Source organism: Stylophora pistillata, chromosome 3 (assembly GCF_964205215.1).
Source record: "Stylophora pistillata chromosome 3, jaStyPist1.2, whole genome shotgun sequence".
NCBI lineage: Eukaryota > Metazoa > Cnidaria > Anthozoa > Scleractinia > Pocilloporidae > Stylophora > Stylophora pistillata.
The window spans coordinates 18,241,245-18,257,500 of record NC_142521.1 but is presented as its reverse complement, the minus strand read 5'-3'; the positions used below and the strand labels follow the sequence as shown (position 1 = coordinate 18,257,500).

The 16,256-nt window shown below is 38.8% G+C and overlaps 1 protein-coding gene and 1 pseudogene across 8 annotated transcripts in view; one reads left to right on the top strand and one right to left on the bottom strand.

Moving 5' to 3' along the window:
• LOC111342140 (uncharacterized) overlaps nt 1–15,675 on the top strand; it is a 34,655-nt gene extending 18,980 nt beyond the window's left edge. For 2 of the 8 annotated variants that reach the window (XM_088752038.1, XM_088752036.1), the window contains exons 14-21: nt 521–643; nt 3,253–3,300; nt 5,289–5,321; nt 7,631–7,714; nt 10,262–10,318; nt 11,696–11,782; nt 14,230–14,410; nt 14,958–15,675. In XM_088752038.1, the coding sequence (XP_088608164.1) occupies nt 521–643; nt 3,253–3,300; nt 5,289–5,321; nt 7,631–7,714; nt 10,262–10,318; nt 11,696–11,782; nt 14,230–14,410; nt 14,958–15,039 (695 nt within the window). In that variant the 3' untranslated portion in view covers nt 15,040–15,675. The remainder of the gene's footprint in view (nt 1–520; nt 644–3,252; nt 3,301–5,288; nt 5,322–7,630; nt 7,715–10,261; nt 10,319–11,695; nt 11,783–14,229; nt 14,411–14,957) is intronic. The other 6 variants (XM_088752037.1, XM_088752041.1, XM_088752039.1 and 3 more) reach the window with 6 other exon arrangements.
• Nucleotides 7,928–8,927, bottom strand: LOC148734861 (uncharacterized; annotated as a pseudogene).
• Nucleotides 15,676–16,256: the final 581 nt, after the last annotated feature.

Here is a 16,256-nt window from a genome sequence, read left to right as displayed (position 1 = left end):
GGCAAACACGCAGTATAATTACAATAGAGAAGGGTCACCCTACTAGCTAGGGTAACCCTACTATGTAGGGGCACCCTCACTCATGTAAACAGGCCCTAAAACAAGATTTAGAAATCATACAGCTTCATTTAGACATGAGAACAAAAGGAACGCAACAGAGTTGAGCAAATATATCTGGTCCCTAAAGGATGCTGAAACGGAGTTTTCCGTGACCTGGAAAATAATAGCTCGCACCAGGCCGTACTCAAATACCACAAAGAGATGCAACTTTGCATAGCTGAAAAATTCTTTATCATATGCAGAACAGGGGCGGGCACACTAAACAAAAGGAACGAACTGGCGAGTGCGTGCCGGCACTCAACTAAATATTTGATAAGGCTGCTCAAACCACCTACTCAAAAGGATCGTTAGTCAACTAGTGTCTTATCCACCAGACGAGAGAGGACTTTTAATCCTTTCTAAACAGATCTGTAGTACCAAGTTTTAATTTTTATTTTCCTAAATAATTGTTTATAAATAGAATTAGGTATGGCTTTCGGGGAGGACAGCGATAGTGACGAAGGGGATCCAGCTTGGAGATCAGGCGCGACAACTTTGCAAGGCCACAGCACACAAGACTTTACAGAACCATGTCCTTCGATTGGTAAGTTAGTTAAACACGACTTCCCTCAGTCGTGGTCTGAAAGTGAAATTTTAAGGTTCTTGATTCATTTATTACATTTTAAAGGATTGGTGGCCTTCCGTAAGCTTACACTTTGGAAATTTTTTTTTTAGTCGAACAGCTTACTCGCTCAGTGAAGCGAAAATAGTCTGGTTTATTTATTATTCTGCCCACAGTTTATTTTTTTCTTTATATCCGAGTCAGCTAGCTGTAGCTGTATCGTTTTAAAAATATTTACTACTTATCGAGACAGAAGATCGGGTTAGAAAATGTCAGGAAATTTGATAAAGCGACAGTGGTTTAGCGTGGTCTATACTCTTATCGACAACGATATTCGTCATCACAGTGATCAAAATGTTGTGGACTCATGGGGTGCAGCCGGGTGAGCCCGCAGCAAATTTTGACTTCAGTAATGAAGTATGTCCAAGGCTCGAGAAAACCGCTCAACGCAGTCTGCAAGGTCAAGTCTAAATCGAATGAAATCGAGATCATGTAATGTGGGAGAAACGCAGAATTTTGTGTGATATGATTTGTATCCAGATTGAGTTCCTAAGTGCGATTTAAAAAAATGAACAGTTCATTACTTAATTTTTGAGGCACTGATATATATTTTTATAATTTTGAAACAAAAAGATGGTGCACTGAGAGAATCATGTCTTTGTTTGCTTCTCTCAAGGCCCATGTTCGATGAAAGGCGCCGTGGGCCTTACATGTACATATTTACATTAAGCATTACAGGGCTCAAATCTCCTTTTAATTCAAAACAGGCAATTTGAGTCCTTAAATGCCTATGGGAAAGATTTAAAGACAGTTTTGAAACTTTTAGAATTTTCAAGGATTTGTATGGAAAACCATGTCAGCTTGACTGGTTGGTAAAAGCTGTTTTTCTCATACAAATGCTTCTAACTTTCGGCGGCCGTTGCAATCACTACTTTTGAGATATACGGCTGAAAATTCTCAGGTTACCGAATTGAATATGCTCTTTCAGCTTGTGCTAACAACACTTTTCAAAGGTGACCTGTTTTCGTGATTTCCGAAAGTTGATCACGTGATCGTCATGCAAAGAGTCCATTGAACCGAAAAAATATTTTGATGACTGTGTGATTCGTGCTATGCTAATGATATTGTTAAGGGCAGTTTGCATAAAAAAATCATCCTATATTACGGTGGGCTGAAGGGGAATCGACCTCTGCGACTTTTTGCTTTTTGTCTGCGAATTTTTCCCATCCGCGACTTCTTCGGAATTTTCGTACCTTTCTTTGTGGGTGTCTTTAGATTGCGGGCTCACCCAACAAAGTGGTTGGCAATGGCGATGGTGAGGAAGACGGGAAGACAGGAAGAAAGTGCGAACTGGAGTTAAGGGGGGGGGGGGGAACAAAGAGAAAAAGACTGGTCGGAGAGCATTTCTGAAGCATAGATCAACTCCTTTAAGAACATATAGCTTAAGCATGATTTGTAGAGTTTCCTATTTCACTGCATGGCAATGATCTGTGAGTCTTTTGTGCATTTGTCGATCGCCAACAGAGTTGGCATTTCCGGGAATTTCTTTTCTTATGCATGGACAACCTCCACCGAAGGAGTAAGATTTTCTATTCCCCTTAGTCCGTAGCCCTTAGACTTGAGCACTTTTTTACTTTCTTAGAAAAATGTCTTTATTACCACTAAAAGATAGTGTTCAAGATGGATGCGAAAAAAACTTAGCCTCTGCGTAGTCTTTTTTAATCACCACCAAGGCAGTGCACCGCAAAATACAATAAAAACTCGCGGATCGAGGATAATGCGTATATTCTAAAGAATTCGCTGATGGAGAGCAGAATTACGCGTGGATTAAAAAAAGACTGTAGAAAAAAGAAGTCACGAAAGAAAAGAATTTTTAGAAGAAAATAGGAGCCATTTTCCTGTCGATTTCTTTTAACTTGCGCAACTTGGCCGGGAAAGGAAGGGAACTATTCATAATCTAACTGAGAGAGGAATGAAGCTCGGGGAAGTGAGAAAGAGAGTTTACAACCATCAGTAGACTGATTATTTTTGAGTTTCTGGTAGTCATAGGAAAGCGTTTGTTAATTCCAGTTAACCACTTCGGGCTTGTCTATTTGATTGGACCTCCTCGATGTCCATTATAATTCCGAAAAATACATCATCAATGTAACCGCAATTCTTCTTTCTTCGGTGTCGCGGCACCCAGAGAAAAAAAATCTTTACTTTATTTATTTTGGGCCATGACATAGTTCGATAACAAATAAAATTTCGGTCTTGAGGCTGACTGGAGAAGTGTTGTAAAACCTTAAAAGGCTTATGCCGTATTATACGTGACTTAGGACCATCTAACGGGTATAGTTCGAGCTTGAGAAAGCCACCAAACGCACTCTGCTAGGTCATCTTTGAATCGAATAAAATCGAAAATCATACGCTGAGGGAAAACCGCAGAATTTTGTTCGAATTGCAACTAGATTGAGATCCTGATTGAACTTTAAAAAAAATGAACTGTTTATAATTTAATTTTTGAGGCACTGATTTATATTCTTAGAACTATGAACCAAAAAAATGGTACACTGGGATAATTAAATCTCCCTTTGCTTCTATCCATTTAGGTTCATGTGAAGTACCACCGCTACGACCTCCGAAGCCTTTAGGAAAGGGTAAGTTGTATTTGTAGACTGCTTCTTGTACTTATAACCGAAACTTACAGTAAATATGGGGAGTGTGTGGCTCAATACAGAAAAAAAAAACGCATTGCGTTTACAAGGTAAAGTTTGAATCGAGTTAGATCGAGATAATAGAATGAGGGAAAAGTTTAAGTATGTGGGTGTCTTTAGATTGCGGGCTCACCTAACAAAGAGGTCGGTAATGGCGATGGTGAGGATGACGGGTAGATAATGCGAACTGGAGTTAAACGGAGGCAAAGGAACAGTATACGCTTAGGCAGTTCAGAAAGCATGTCTTAAAACGAAGATCAGCTCCTTCAAATTCGATTTAGCCTATGCCTACTGGAAAGGAAACAATGATTCATCGAGCCAGTATAATTTGGAACAGTCTACCTGTAAAGATCAAGTCTCTTCCTTCCTTTGCATCGTTTAAAGCTAATCTTGTAAAACACTCTAAATCTATTGATGAAAGAGAACTGAGATAATTTTATATATTTTTAGATGCTATTTCATACTTTTATTTGTTAAATTTGTAAGTTTCTTTGCTTAAATTAATGTGAATTTAAATTATCTAGTTACAGTGACACGAACTCAACCGGGGCCACCCAAAGTTTTTTAGCCAATCACAAGACGAGTTTAGAACAAAAAAAATTGAAGTTCGTTCATCAGCGGATCAATCACTATAAGGGTCAAATTTCACTGTTCGTGTGACTAGATCAGATGTGAAGGTATGCGAAAGCTTATAGTTTTTTTAAAGCAAAAAAAATATAATATTTTTCATTTCTATTACGGTAAAGGTGAATAAATATTTACCGAATGGCGGCCGGTAATTTCGAAGACTAAATTTACCAAATTGCGGCCGACTCACTTTATACAATATATTTTCCGAAACACGGCCTGGAATGCCGAAGGCGAGAGCTTATGTAATTTACTGAATATTGCGGCCGCGAATTTTGAACACGAAACGGGCTCGATCAATGTAAATAAATATATCAAATTACGGCCGGCTAAACCTCAAGGCGAAACCAGCTCAACACAAGTATATTTTTTAAAATATCATTGAAAAACGGCCATATCTACAATTTTACCGGGAATTTTAGTAACCAATCACAAGGACAACGAAAATTTCAAATTTAGTTTTTGCATGTATTACCGGTGGTTGATTCCGTTTGCGTAGTAGTTTGAAAGTCGGGAAGTATTTGAAACATTTAATGATTTGAGGTAAAACCGTTTCGTCTTCAAAATCTCAGTCCGTGTCAATTCCGCAAATACATTTGTATTGAGTCCGTTTGGTCTTCAAAATTCCCAGCCGCATTATTCCATAAATTATATAGGCTTTCATCCTCGACATTCCAGACCGTGTTTCGAAATATATATTTTATAAGTTAACTCGTTCGTAATTTAGTAAATTTCTTAAAGTCTGAGTCCTTTCAGTCTTCAAACTTCCCGGCCCCAAAATTCGGTGAGTTATACAAGCTTTCTTCTTCAAAACTCCATACCCTATTTCGAAAAATTTTTGTTATAAAAGTTTACTCAGCCGTAATTTGGTAAATTTACGTTGAGTTCGTTCAGTCTTCAAAATTCCCGGCAGCAATACTCGGTAAATTATACAAGTTCTTGTCTCCGACATTCCAGACCGTGTTTCGAGAAATAAATTTCATTGGTTTACCCAGCATTATTCGTTACTTACGTACGTTGAGGCTGTTCAGTCTTCAAAATTACCGGCCGCTATTAGGTAAATTTTTATTCGCTTTTACCATAAACGAAATAAACAACATATTTATTTCACCGTAAAAAAACTAGAAGCTTTCGTATGTCTACACATCGACTCCAGTCAAACGAGCAGTTTAATTTGACCGCTGGTGAGCCAACTCCCATTCTTTTGTTCCGTACTTGTCTTGTAATTGGCTAAAAAACGTTGGGTGGCCCCGGTTGAGTTCATTTCACTGTAATATATTTTGTCAATATTTATTTATGCATAGCAGGTCCACATCAGCTTTTGCGGTCATATGTAGGTATGTATGTATGTATGTATGTATGTATGTATGTATGTATGTATGTATGTATGTATGTATGTATGTATGTATGTATGTATGTATGTATGTATGTATGTATGTGTGTATCGCTATCACTTTGCCCTTTTTGAAAGATGCCTCTCGTACTAATTAACAGTTATTCGCCGAAGGCGAGGTGAATATCGTCGAGTAATCCCCGAGACGAAGTCGAGGGGATTATTCGACAATATTCACCGAACCTGAGGCGAATAATCGTTTTAGTATAATTTCATAGCTGAACAACAGAGAAATTTCTAAAATCATAACATTTTAGTATCATTTATTAAAATTTTACTTTAACATTTTATATAAACCGCGTGGAGCGGTTTATATAGCGTCATATAAGGAACCGCTCGACGAATGAGATTGCTAGAAACTCTTTGCTCAGCTCTGAAATTATACTAATGTAAGATAGTCTGAGAAAAAAAAAACACAATGACACTCTCATGGAAATAAAATAGAGATCAAGATGGCTTCAAAAACTGAACCAGCCGCTGAGTAGTCTTTTTTTTTAATGGCCACCTAGCAGTGCACTACAAAATACACTAAAATTTAAGAAGATACAGAGAACAGAGAATAAGGTGCAGATACTAAAGAAGTCGCTGATGGAGAGAAGTATTGCGCATGGATAAAAAAAGACTTTAGATAAAAAAAATGGTTGCGAAAGAAAGAGATAAGTCGCAGATCAAAAAAGGAATCAGAGAAGAAAAAAGAAGCCTCTTTTCTTGTCGATTTCTTTAAACTTGTGCAACTTGGCCATAGATGGGGGTATTTATAATCTAACTGAGAGAGGGACAAAGCTCCGGAGAATTAAGAAATGTAGTTGACAACCCATTAATAGACGAGGTATTTTGGAGTTCCTGGAATTCAGAGGAAAACTTTTGTAAATACCAGTTAACCACTATGGGCTCGTTTATCTGATTGGACCTCCTCGATGTTCACAATGATTCCGAAAAATACATTAGCATTGTAACCGCAATTCTTCATTCTTCAGTGTTGCGACACAATTATGAGAAAAAAATCTTCAGCGTGTTTATTTCCGGCCATGACACATTTCAAGGGACTTTAAGATACGGTACGGTGAATCTGTAGTACGGCTACCTTGGCCGCGATGAACTAGGGAGAGTACGGCGTATTTCCCGCCAAATACAAATCGTTAAGCTACAGCGACACTACGTCGGAAGCTAAGAGCGCAAAGTGTTGTTGTGGAGTCATTTAAATGGCAAAAATTTCATCCTTCAAGGAAGCAAGAGAATTAATCCGTCATTGTTATGAGATGAATTACATTTGTGATGACGAATTTTTGTTGCTTTACACTAGCTACGAATCACAAAACTTAGAACTTCCGTATCACTCGTTCTCTGAGTTTGACTTCGAAAATTTTAGTGACGACAGATGTTTGGCACTGTGTAGATTAAAAAAAAAACCCACATAGCGGTACTTGCGAAATAATTTATTCATTTAAGATATATCTGAATGGTGTAACCACTCAACAAATTTCTAACAAAATACTAGCTGGAAGTCATATTTGCAGAGCTCAACAAAACTCACTCCTACTTGAAAAATAGAAAATTCAAAATGACACTAAACAAACAAAATCAGTAACATGAAGCTGCAATAACTTTACAAGAGTAAATCAATCCATTGTCAATCTCTGTTAGGGAACTAAGTTACTGTTTATTCGCAAGTCTTTCTAACAACATCATCATGGCCTGTGCCTGTAGGGGTATGTTACCTTTACGGATTGCCTTGAAATTTGGTCCGAAGACTCCCAAAATACCAATTCCGGAATGGCTTCCGACGTAATGCGCATCGTTAAAACTTTGAAATTTCAGATATAAATTGGAAAGCAACGCGTCAGAATATCAAAAAATTAGGATTGAAATTGTGTTAGGTATTATTTGTGCGATCAGATTTGATATCATTTATGTATATTTAGTATAAAATCAGAGCTGAGCAAAGACTTTCCAGCAATCTGATTGGTCGAGCGGTTCCTTATATGACGCTACATAAACCGCTCCACGCGGTTTATATAAAATGTTAAAGTAAAATTTTAATAAATGTTACTAAAATGTTATGATTTCTCAGTTGTTCAGCTCTGAAATTATACTAAAACAATTATTCGCCTGAAGTTCAGTGAGTATTGTCGAATAATCCCCTCGACTTTTTCTCGGGGATTATTCGACGATATTCACCTCGCCTTCGGCGAATAATTGTTAAATAGTTTACGGCGGTTATGCTTCAAAAAAGGGCGTTACAATTTTTTTTAGGGAAAGGACACCAGCGACAGCGGATGACTTATAATGCAGTTCCAGGTCTTGGTATATATCTAGGAATTTGCTCTTCAGATAGAAGTAAGCTTGGCACAGTTTAGATTAAAAAAGACCCACATAGCGGTACTTGCGAAATAATTTATTCATTTAAGATATATCTTGAATGGTGTAAACCACTAAACAAATTTCTAATAAAATACTAGGTGGAAGTCATTTGCAGAGCCCAACAAAATTCACTCCTACTTGAAAATAGAGAATTCAAAATGACACTAAACAAACAAAATCAGGAACTTGAAGCTGCAATAACTTTACAAGAGTAAATCAATCCATTGTCAATCTCTGCTAGGGAACTAAGTTACTATTTTTTCGTAAGTCTTTCTAACAACACCATCTTGGCCTGTGTCTGATTTTACTGTTGCTGCAAAAACGCCATTTAAAGTGTTTGCATCTGATCTTGTTGTTTTGCCATGTTTGTAATCATGGCCTCCTGGGTTTTAAACATCTATGCTTGCTTCTCTTTTTCGTTTTCAACATCTATTGTTTTTAAAGCGAACTGCCTCTTCGCGGATCTTAAGCTCCTTTTCTGATTTTTCCCGTAGAAATTCGGCATTATCAGCTCCGCTTCTTCGTTGCCTTTTCGCTTTTCTTTCGCAGTCCTCATTAGCCCTTCTTTTTGTTTCACCAACTCTTTCCAAGGCTTGGAAACACGTCTCCTCGGCTTTTTTGCGATCTATTTCGACACTCCTTCTGCTACAGGATTCTCTCGTTGATTCTGCTAATTTCTCTCTTTCAGAAATGTCTGCCAACAGTGCGTCGAGCTCTGTTGGTTCAGGAGATATACCACTTGCATTTTCTTCTTCTCCACTTTGCTGTCAGTCGAATTCTTCCGAGTAGCAAGTCAATCGCTCTCTTACCGCTCTTTGATTCACTTTGAATTTTATTGCAGTTACACTGTTGAGGTTCTCCGAAATTTGCATCCAAATTCTTCCTCTGTCTTTACTCCCTTTCTTGAACTTATAAAACCCCTCTACCAAAATTTCTTTGCACAGCAACACGTCGTGCGCTGTTATCCACTCCATTGGCCTTTTGTAAAAATCAAATTAACAGAAATAAATAAACATTCTAGTAACTTGTTACACGTAACAGTATCCACCAGCTTAGTGCCGGATCATAAAGCAAACCGAAGAACTTGACTGAGTCAAAAAGAATAAAACAAACGAAAACGATATGGAAATACTTACGATTGCCGCTTGGCAGTGTTGGCGGCGGAACCTGAAGCTGTCCCTGGTTTTGACATCTTTTTTTTACAAGTAAACTTTGACCAAATTGCGTTTATTCATGATTCATCAACTCGTAAAGAAACGCAATTAATTTAATCACAAGGAAAAAAATTCAAATAATCAAAACTTCAAACGAAATATTACGGCAAATTCTGACGTACTCACCATGGGAACGAAGTGATTATGCCGTGGCAGATGGCAAGAGTACGGCGTGAATTCCCGCCTTAGACATGCGCAGTCGGACAAGTTGTAAGTGTAGACTTCCGGTCGCCGTAGTAGAGCCTGCATCTTAAAGTCCCTAATAATAGCAGATACAAGTACGGTCCTGCGGCTGAGTGGAGAAGATTTGTGAAAATTTGAACCTTCTATGTATCTTTTTAAAGGGATAGCAGGCGTATGCAGTATTAAGCCAGATTTAGGACTATTTAACGGGTACAGTCCGAGCTCGATGAAACCGCTAAACGTGTCTTCTAGGTCAAGTTCGAACCGAATAAAGTCGAAGTTATACGATGAGGGAAAAACGCAAAATTTTGTATGAATTGTAACTAGAATGAGATACTGGTTGAGCTTACGTTCAAGCAGGTCGGAGAGCATGTCTTAAAACAAAGATCAGCTCCTTCAGGAACTCATAGCTTAGCCATGATTTGCAGAGTTTTCCTTTTCACTACATGGTAATGATTTGTGAGAGAGGAATAATGCACTGGGGAAGCGAGAAATAGAGTTTACAACCCATTTATAGACGAGGTATTTTTGAGTTCCTGGAATTCAGAGGAAAACGTTTGTAAATATCAGGTAACCACTATGGCCTCGTCTATCTGATTGGACCTCCTCAATATTCACCATAATTTCGTAAAATAGTTTAGCATCAAAACCGCAATTATTCATTCGTCAGTGTTTCGGCACAACAGAGAAAAAAATATCTTCACTGTGTTCATTTCCGGCTATGGCATAGTTCGATATTAAACACAAGTACAGTCTTGCAGCTGAGTGGAGAAGTGTTGTAAAACCTTGAAGCTGCTACATCATAGTAATGCTTAAAAGGTACGGCAGCAGGCTTGTGCAGTATTAAGCAAGATTTGGAACCAACTAATAAGTATAGTCTGGGCTCGAGAAAACCGCTAAACGCGGTCTTCAAGGTCAAGTTTGAATCGAATGAAATCGAGATCATGATGAGGGAGAAACACAGAATTGTGTGTGAATTGCAACCAGAATGAGTTTCTGAGTGACCTTAAAACTAATGAACAGTTCACAACTTAATTTTTGGGGCACTTATATACATTCTTATAATTTTGAAGCAAAAAATGGTACACTAAGGGAATCATGTCTTTCTTTGCTTCTATCTCTTTAGGTTCAAGACATCTTAAAGTAATTACACGAAATCTACAAGTAGGGTCAGGGCGTAACGGTGAGTTGTATTTAAAGGTTGCTTCTCGAAGTCATAACCTAAACCTGCAGTAAGTATGGGGAGTGTCTAACGTAGTATAGAGAAAAAAACGTAGTGCGTTTATAGGGTCAAGTTTGAATCGACTTGGATCAAGATTACACAATAAGAGAATAGTATAATTTGGTCTAAATTATAACTTGAAGGAGGTCTAAAGTGACCATAAATTTTTAGGCGTTAGCATCCTCATAATTTTTAAACAATGGAATTGTATCCAGACGGAACCCACACAGCAAAATAAAACTTCGCATATGGAATGAGGTGCAGACTCTAAAGAAGTCAGTGATGGGGAGGAGAATTGCACATGGATAAAAGGAAAGTCGGTTTAGAAAAAAGGGGTCGTACAAGAAAAAGAGAAGTCGCGGAAGAAAGAAAAAAGAATATTTTTGAACCTGTGCAACTTGCCTGGAAGATGGAGATATTTATAATCTAACTGAGAGAGGAATAAAGCTCCGGGAAAGTGAGAAATAGAGTTTACAAGCCATCAACAGATTAATTATTTTTCGAGTTCTGGAATTCAGAGGGAAACGTTTGTAAATACTAGTTAACCATTATGGGCTCGTCTATCTGATTGGACCCCTTCGATGTCCACTATAATTCCGAAGTATATATTGTCAATGGAACCGCAATTATTCATTCTTCAGTGTTGCAACAGAACAAGGAGAAAAAAATCATCACTGTGTTTATTTCCAGCTATGGCTTAGTTTGATAGCAAATATAAGTATGGTCTTGCAGCTGAGTGGAGAAATGCTATAAAACCTTGAACCCGCTACAATCTGTTTCTTAAAGAGGAATAGAAGGCCGATGCGGTACTAAGCAAGATCAAGAGGTTATAACTTGGCAAGATTTAGGAATATATAATTAATGGTACAGTCCGGGCACGAGAAAACCGCTAAACGTAGTCTGCAAGGTCAACTTTGAATCAGGCGAAGTCGGACGTGGGTGTCTTTAGATAACGGGCTCACTGCATGATATGCAGAGTTTTCCCCGTTTCGCCACATGAAAATGATGTAGTGAAAGGGAAAACCGCTAAACGCAGTTAGAATCGTCGACTCAGAAGCCGCGCGATCCGTATAGAGTGTAAGTAATCATATATGGTTCTAAAGGAATAAGCAGGCGTAGGCGGTATTATACAAGATTTAGGACCATCTAACGGGTACAGTCCGGGCTAGATAAAACCGCTAAACGTAGTCTGTAAGGTCAAGTCTGAATCAAATGAAGTCGAGATCATACGATGAGGGAGAAACGCAGAATTTTGTTTGAATTGTAATTAGGATGAAATCCAGGGTGAGCTTAAAAAAATTAACTTAAGTAATGAGGCACTGATTTATATTCTTATAGTTGTGGAACAAAAACATGGTAAACTGAGAGAATTAAGTCTTTCTTCACAAGGCCGGACGCCTCCAGGCGCTATCTTTCCAGGGAAGGGTAAGTTGTATTCAAAGACCGCTTCTTGTAGTCATAACCGAAACTTGCAGTAAATATGGGGAGTGTGCAGCTCAATAAAGATAACTGAAACGTATTGCTTTGACAAGGTCAAGTTTGAATCAAGTCAGATCAAGATTATAGAATGAGAGAAAAGTATAAGTATGTGGGTGTCTTTAGATTGCGGGCTCACCCAACAAAGCGATCAGTAATGGCAGTGGTTTGGATGACGGGATGATAGGAAGATAGTGCGAACTGGCGTTAAACGGTTGCAAAGGAACAGGGTACGCGCTCAGGCAGGTCGGAGAGCATGCCTTGAACAAAGATCAGCTCCATCAGGAACTTATAGCTTAACCATGATTTGCAGCGTTTCCCCTTTCAGTACATGGCAATGATCTGTGAGTCTTTCGTGGATTTGTTGATAGAGAGTTCGCACTTCGGAAATTTCTTTTCTAATAGCATGGACAGCCTCCAGCAAAGGAGCTTTTACTGAGTCCTTTAGACTTAAGCACTCTTTATTTGTCGTAAGGTGCAAGTTCGATGTGGGAAAGATCGTGATTAAAAGGTCGCAATCGCTTCGTCCTTTTTGAAAGATGCCTATCTTACTAATGGAAGATAGTCTAGTAAAAAACACAATGACAGTCCAATGGAAGGAAGATAAAGACCAAGATGGCAGTGAAAACGTATAGCCACTGTGAGGTCTTTTTTCAATGGCCACCTAGCGGTGCACTATAAAATACAATAAAAACTTACAGATCGAGAGTAACAGGCGGATTCTAAAGAGGTCGCCAATGGAGAGAAGAATTGCAGTGGTTAAAAAAGGCTGTAGAAAAAAGAGGTCACGTGCATGGAAAGAGAGAAATCCTAGAAGAAAAAGAAAGGTTTTTTCCCGCCGACTTCTTTCAACTTTCGCAACTAGGCCGGGAAAGGGGGGTATTTCTAATGTAAATGAGAGAGAATTTACAACTGATCAGTAGATTTTTTTCTTTGAGTTCCTGGAATTCAGAGGAAAACGTCTGTAAATACCAGTTAACTACTATGGGCTCGTCTATCTGATTGGACCTCGTCGATTTCCATTGTAATTCGGAAAAAAATATATTACTAAAATTAAAAAAATATATTACCGCAATTCTTCATTCTTCAGTGTTGCGACAAAATAAAGAAAAAAAAAATTTTTACTCTGTTCAAGTTATTTTTGGATATTAACAGAGGCAAAGGACCATGGCCCACTCAGGCAGGTCGGAGAGCATGTCTTAAGCATAGATCCACTCCTTTAAGGATTTAAAGGTTAAGCATGATACACAGTTTCCCCTTTCACTGCATGGCGATGATCTGTGACTCTTTTCAGCATTTGTCGATAGCCAACAGAGTGGGCAACTCGGGGAATTTATTTTCTGATAGCATTGACAATCTCCTACGAAGGAGCAAGTTTCTTTCTTCGGCAGAGCCCTTTAGACTTGAGCACTTTTTTAAATTGTGGTAAGTTGCAAGTTCTATGAAAAAAAAAGATCGATTGATAGGCACTATCGCTTCACCTTCTTGGAAAGATGTCTCTCTCACTTCTGGAAGATAGTCTGGTAAAACACAATGACAGTGTTAGGGACAGTTTGCCCCTCCGGTCCCCCTTGTGCAGATCACATGACCTTAGCGACCATGTACTTAAATCGTTGTGCGTTGTTTGTGCGTAGTAAGGTTTGCTTTTTTTTGTCTTTTGATGTTGATGTTTGGTTTAGCTTGGAGATGGCCAAAAATATGTAAGTTGTCGCTTTGTGTGTTATTCTTTTTCTTGTAATTCAATATTTGTTTCAGTTTCGAGTCTAGCTTTCTGTTTTATGTAATTTGTAGCTGTACCGAATGAGAAGATCGCGTTCAGATTAAACATCTCCAGTTTACAACATTTAGTCTGAGATTATCTTCAACAGACAGTCCAATACATGGCTATTAAAGATCAACATGGTAGCGAAAAAAGATAGCCACTGGGTAGTCTTTCATCAATTGCCACCTAGCAGTGCAAAACAGAATGCAATAATCAGGCGCGTATTCTAAAGAAGTCGCTGATGGAGAGAAGAATTGCGCGTGGATAAAAAGAAATAATGTACAAAAAGAGGTCGCGAAAGAAAAAAAGGATTCTTGAAAGAAAAAAGAAGCAATTTCCTACCAATTTCTTTTAACTGGCGCAACTTGGCTGGGAAAGGAAGGGGGCTATTTGTAATCTAACTGAGAGGGGAATGAAGCTCCGGAGAAGAGAGAAAGAGAGTTTACAACCATCAATAGTTTGATTATTTTTGAGTTTCTGGAATTCAAAGCGAAACGTTTGTAAATACAAGTTAACAACAGTGGGCTCTTCTGTTGGGATTAGACCTCCTCGATGTTCACTATAATCCCGAGAAATATATAACCAACCTAACCGGTAATAACTTCTGGACTGACTAAATGCTTACTTTTTTTAGCTGGTTTCAAAGAGGAGGAACATAGCAAGGCCAATCGTGTCAACGTCGTCGAATCTGATCCAGAATGGAGATCAGGTGGAACAACATTACAGGGCCACAGCACACAACGGTTCATCACGGCTGAACCAATCAAAGTGGATCCGTCAAGGAAGGTTGAGTTGGTTCTCAGGCTTGTAGCCAGGTAATACTAAAGTATGCGCTTTGAGGGCAAGTTAACTGTTCCCAAGAGTTTGATGCATTAGAAATTTTGACCTGTCACGGTCCGGAAGATAGTACTTTAAGCTTTAACGAGACTGATTACCAGTCTGGGTTAACTCTTCGCGGACACTTTGCATATGGTTAAGGATCGCATGGATAAAAAAACCACGCTATTTGTTGAACCAGCTTGACTAGTACAGTATTTTTATGTGAACGCTTTAAACAGACCAGGCAGGGTAGGATATTAATTCGCTCTGACGAAGGGCTGACGCTCGAAAAACTGGCTTTTCAAACTCTTCGCGGTGGCCAGTTTATGTTATCAATTCAGTTGATAAAACCAAATTATCTCGTTATACCCCCTCGCCGACGCAACGTCACTGTTTCTTTAGAAACTTCCGGCCCCTTATAAGGTATTAATCGCTGGATATCGTAAAGGAGGCCCCTTAGACACAGGATGAGCTTCCGATGTCGTTTTGTTGTATTATCCAAAGTATTTTTTTCTCCTAATTTTGGTTCATTTTCGTTTTCAGAGAGGGAGAAAAAGGACTCAAATTCCCCGAGGGAAAGTGTACCCCACTGTCAACTCTGATCCCACCAGCTGTCCAAGAGTAGAGCAGAGACTGGGTCGATGTCAATGCTAGTCAATACCAAGGACTACTAGCCAGAGTAATCTACAGTGCGACTACTGTTGTCAGATTCACTTTTATGAAATTATATCTAAACTGAAATATCACGAAAGTAGGCCGCATCACCGGCTGAGTTTGCGCGACCTCTTGGGTAAAGACCGTTGAAAATAGGGTGCACGACCTGATGTGATTGTGGTCAAAGACAAAAAACAAAACAAAACAACAAAAAATGAAAAAGTACGTAATCGTGTATTCACTTTTTTTTCTTTCTGACCCACTGGTGTGGTTATTTTATTTTGGTGTCGGGAAATAGTTTGATTAGAGGAACGTAGAAGGATTCTTGAATGAGCGTCTCGCTCTCAATGAATGTTCATTTAAAATTTTTCTTGGAAATGTGATCGAGGAAAAGAAAAATTTAAATATTGATGTTTTAAGTATACTTTGGCGAAATCGTCGTAATATTAACCAAGGCAGGCAGAAAATTAGTTTGGGAAGCTATAAACAAGGATGAGAATTGCCAGAAGATCTACTTGTTTTAGAGACAGCCTATAGACACATGTGGTGCTTTTAAAGTCAGGCTGTTTTCGCTGAATGTTCGCAATTAAAAGATCTTTTTACGCATTTTTCTTGTTACATGTTTCGGTACTTATTGTACTTTTACTTGGCCATGAATACTGTCTAACTCTATCAACTTTGACAATCCGCGTCCTTGATCTGGGATTCATTTCTTTATCCAGGGGTTAGCTCGACAAGAACATAGGTTACACGAGGATAGTTGCGTGCGCGCGCCTAACTTCCCGCCCGTGTGCGTCGTTTTAAATCACTCAGTCCAGGTTATATTTCTAGAGTTCACGTTCAATTTGGCTCATCACATGCATTTTTGTTTCATTTCCTCAGATTCCTTGCGTGTAAGATTTGCCTTACCTTTCACGTTCCCTCAATGCCTTCTGCATTTACTTACGAGTTCCTGTTTGCGCGTTATTACGCTTTTCCTCTTCCGTTCATCAGTTACTTCCTTTTACATTACCCTTCTCCCTTTTCTCTTGTACGCCACCCCGGGAAACGTTGTATTTTCTATTTCCTCATAGAATGGAAGCCCTCGCGTGCAGACGCCCTGGGGGCGCAAAATGTATGTTCCCTTTTCTTTACGTTATTTTGTACCTTGAATTGCCTCTTGCGTGACCTTTTCCTTATGTCAACGTC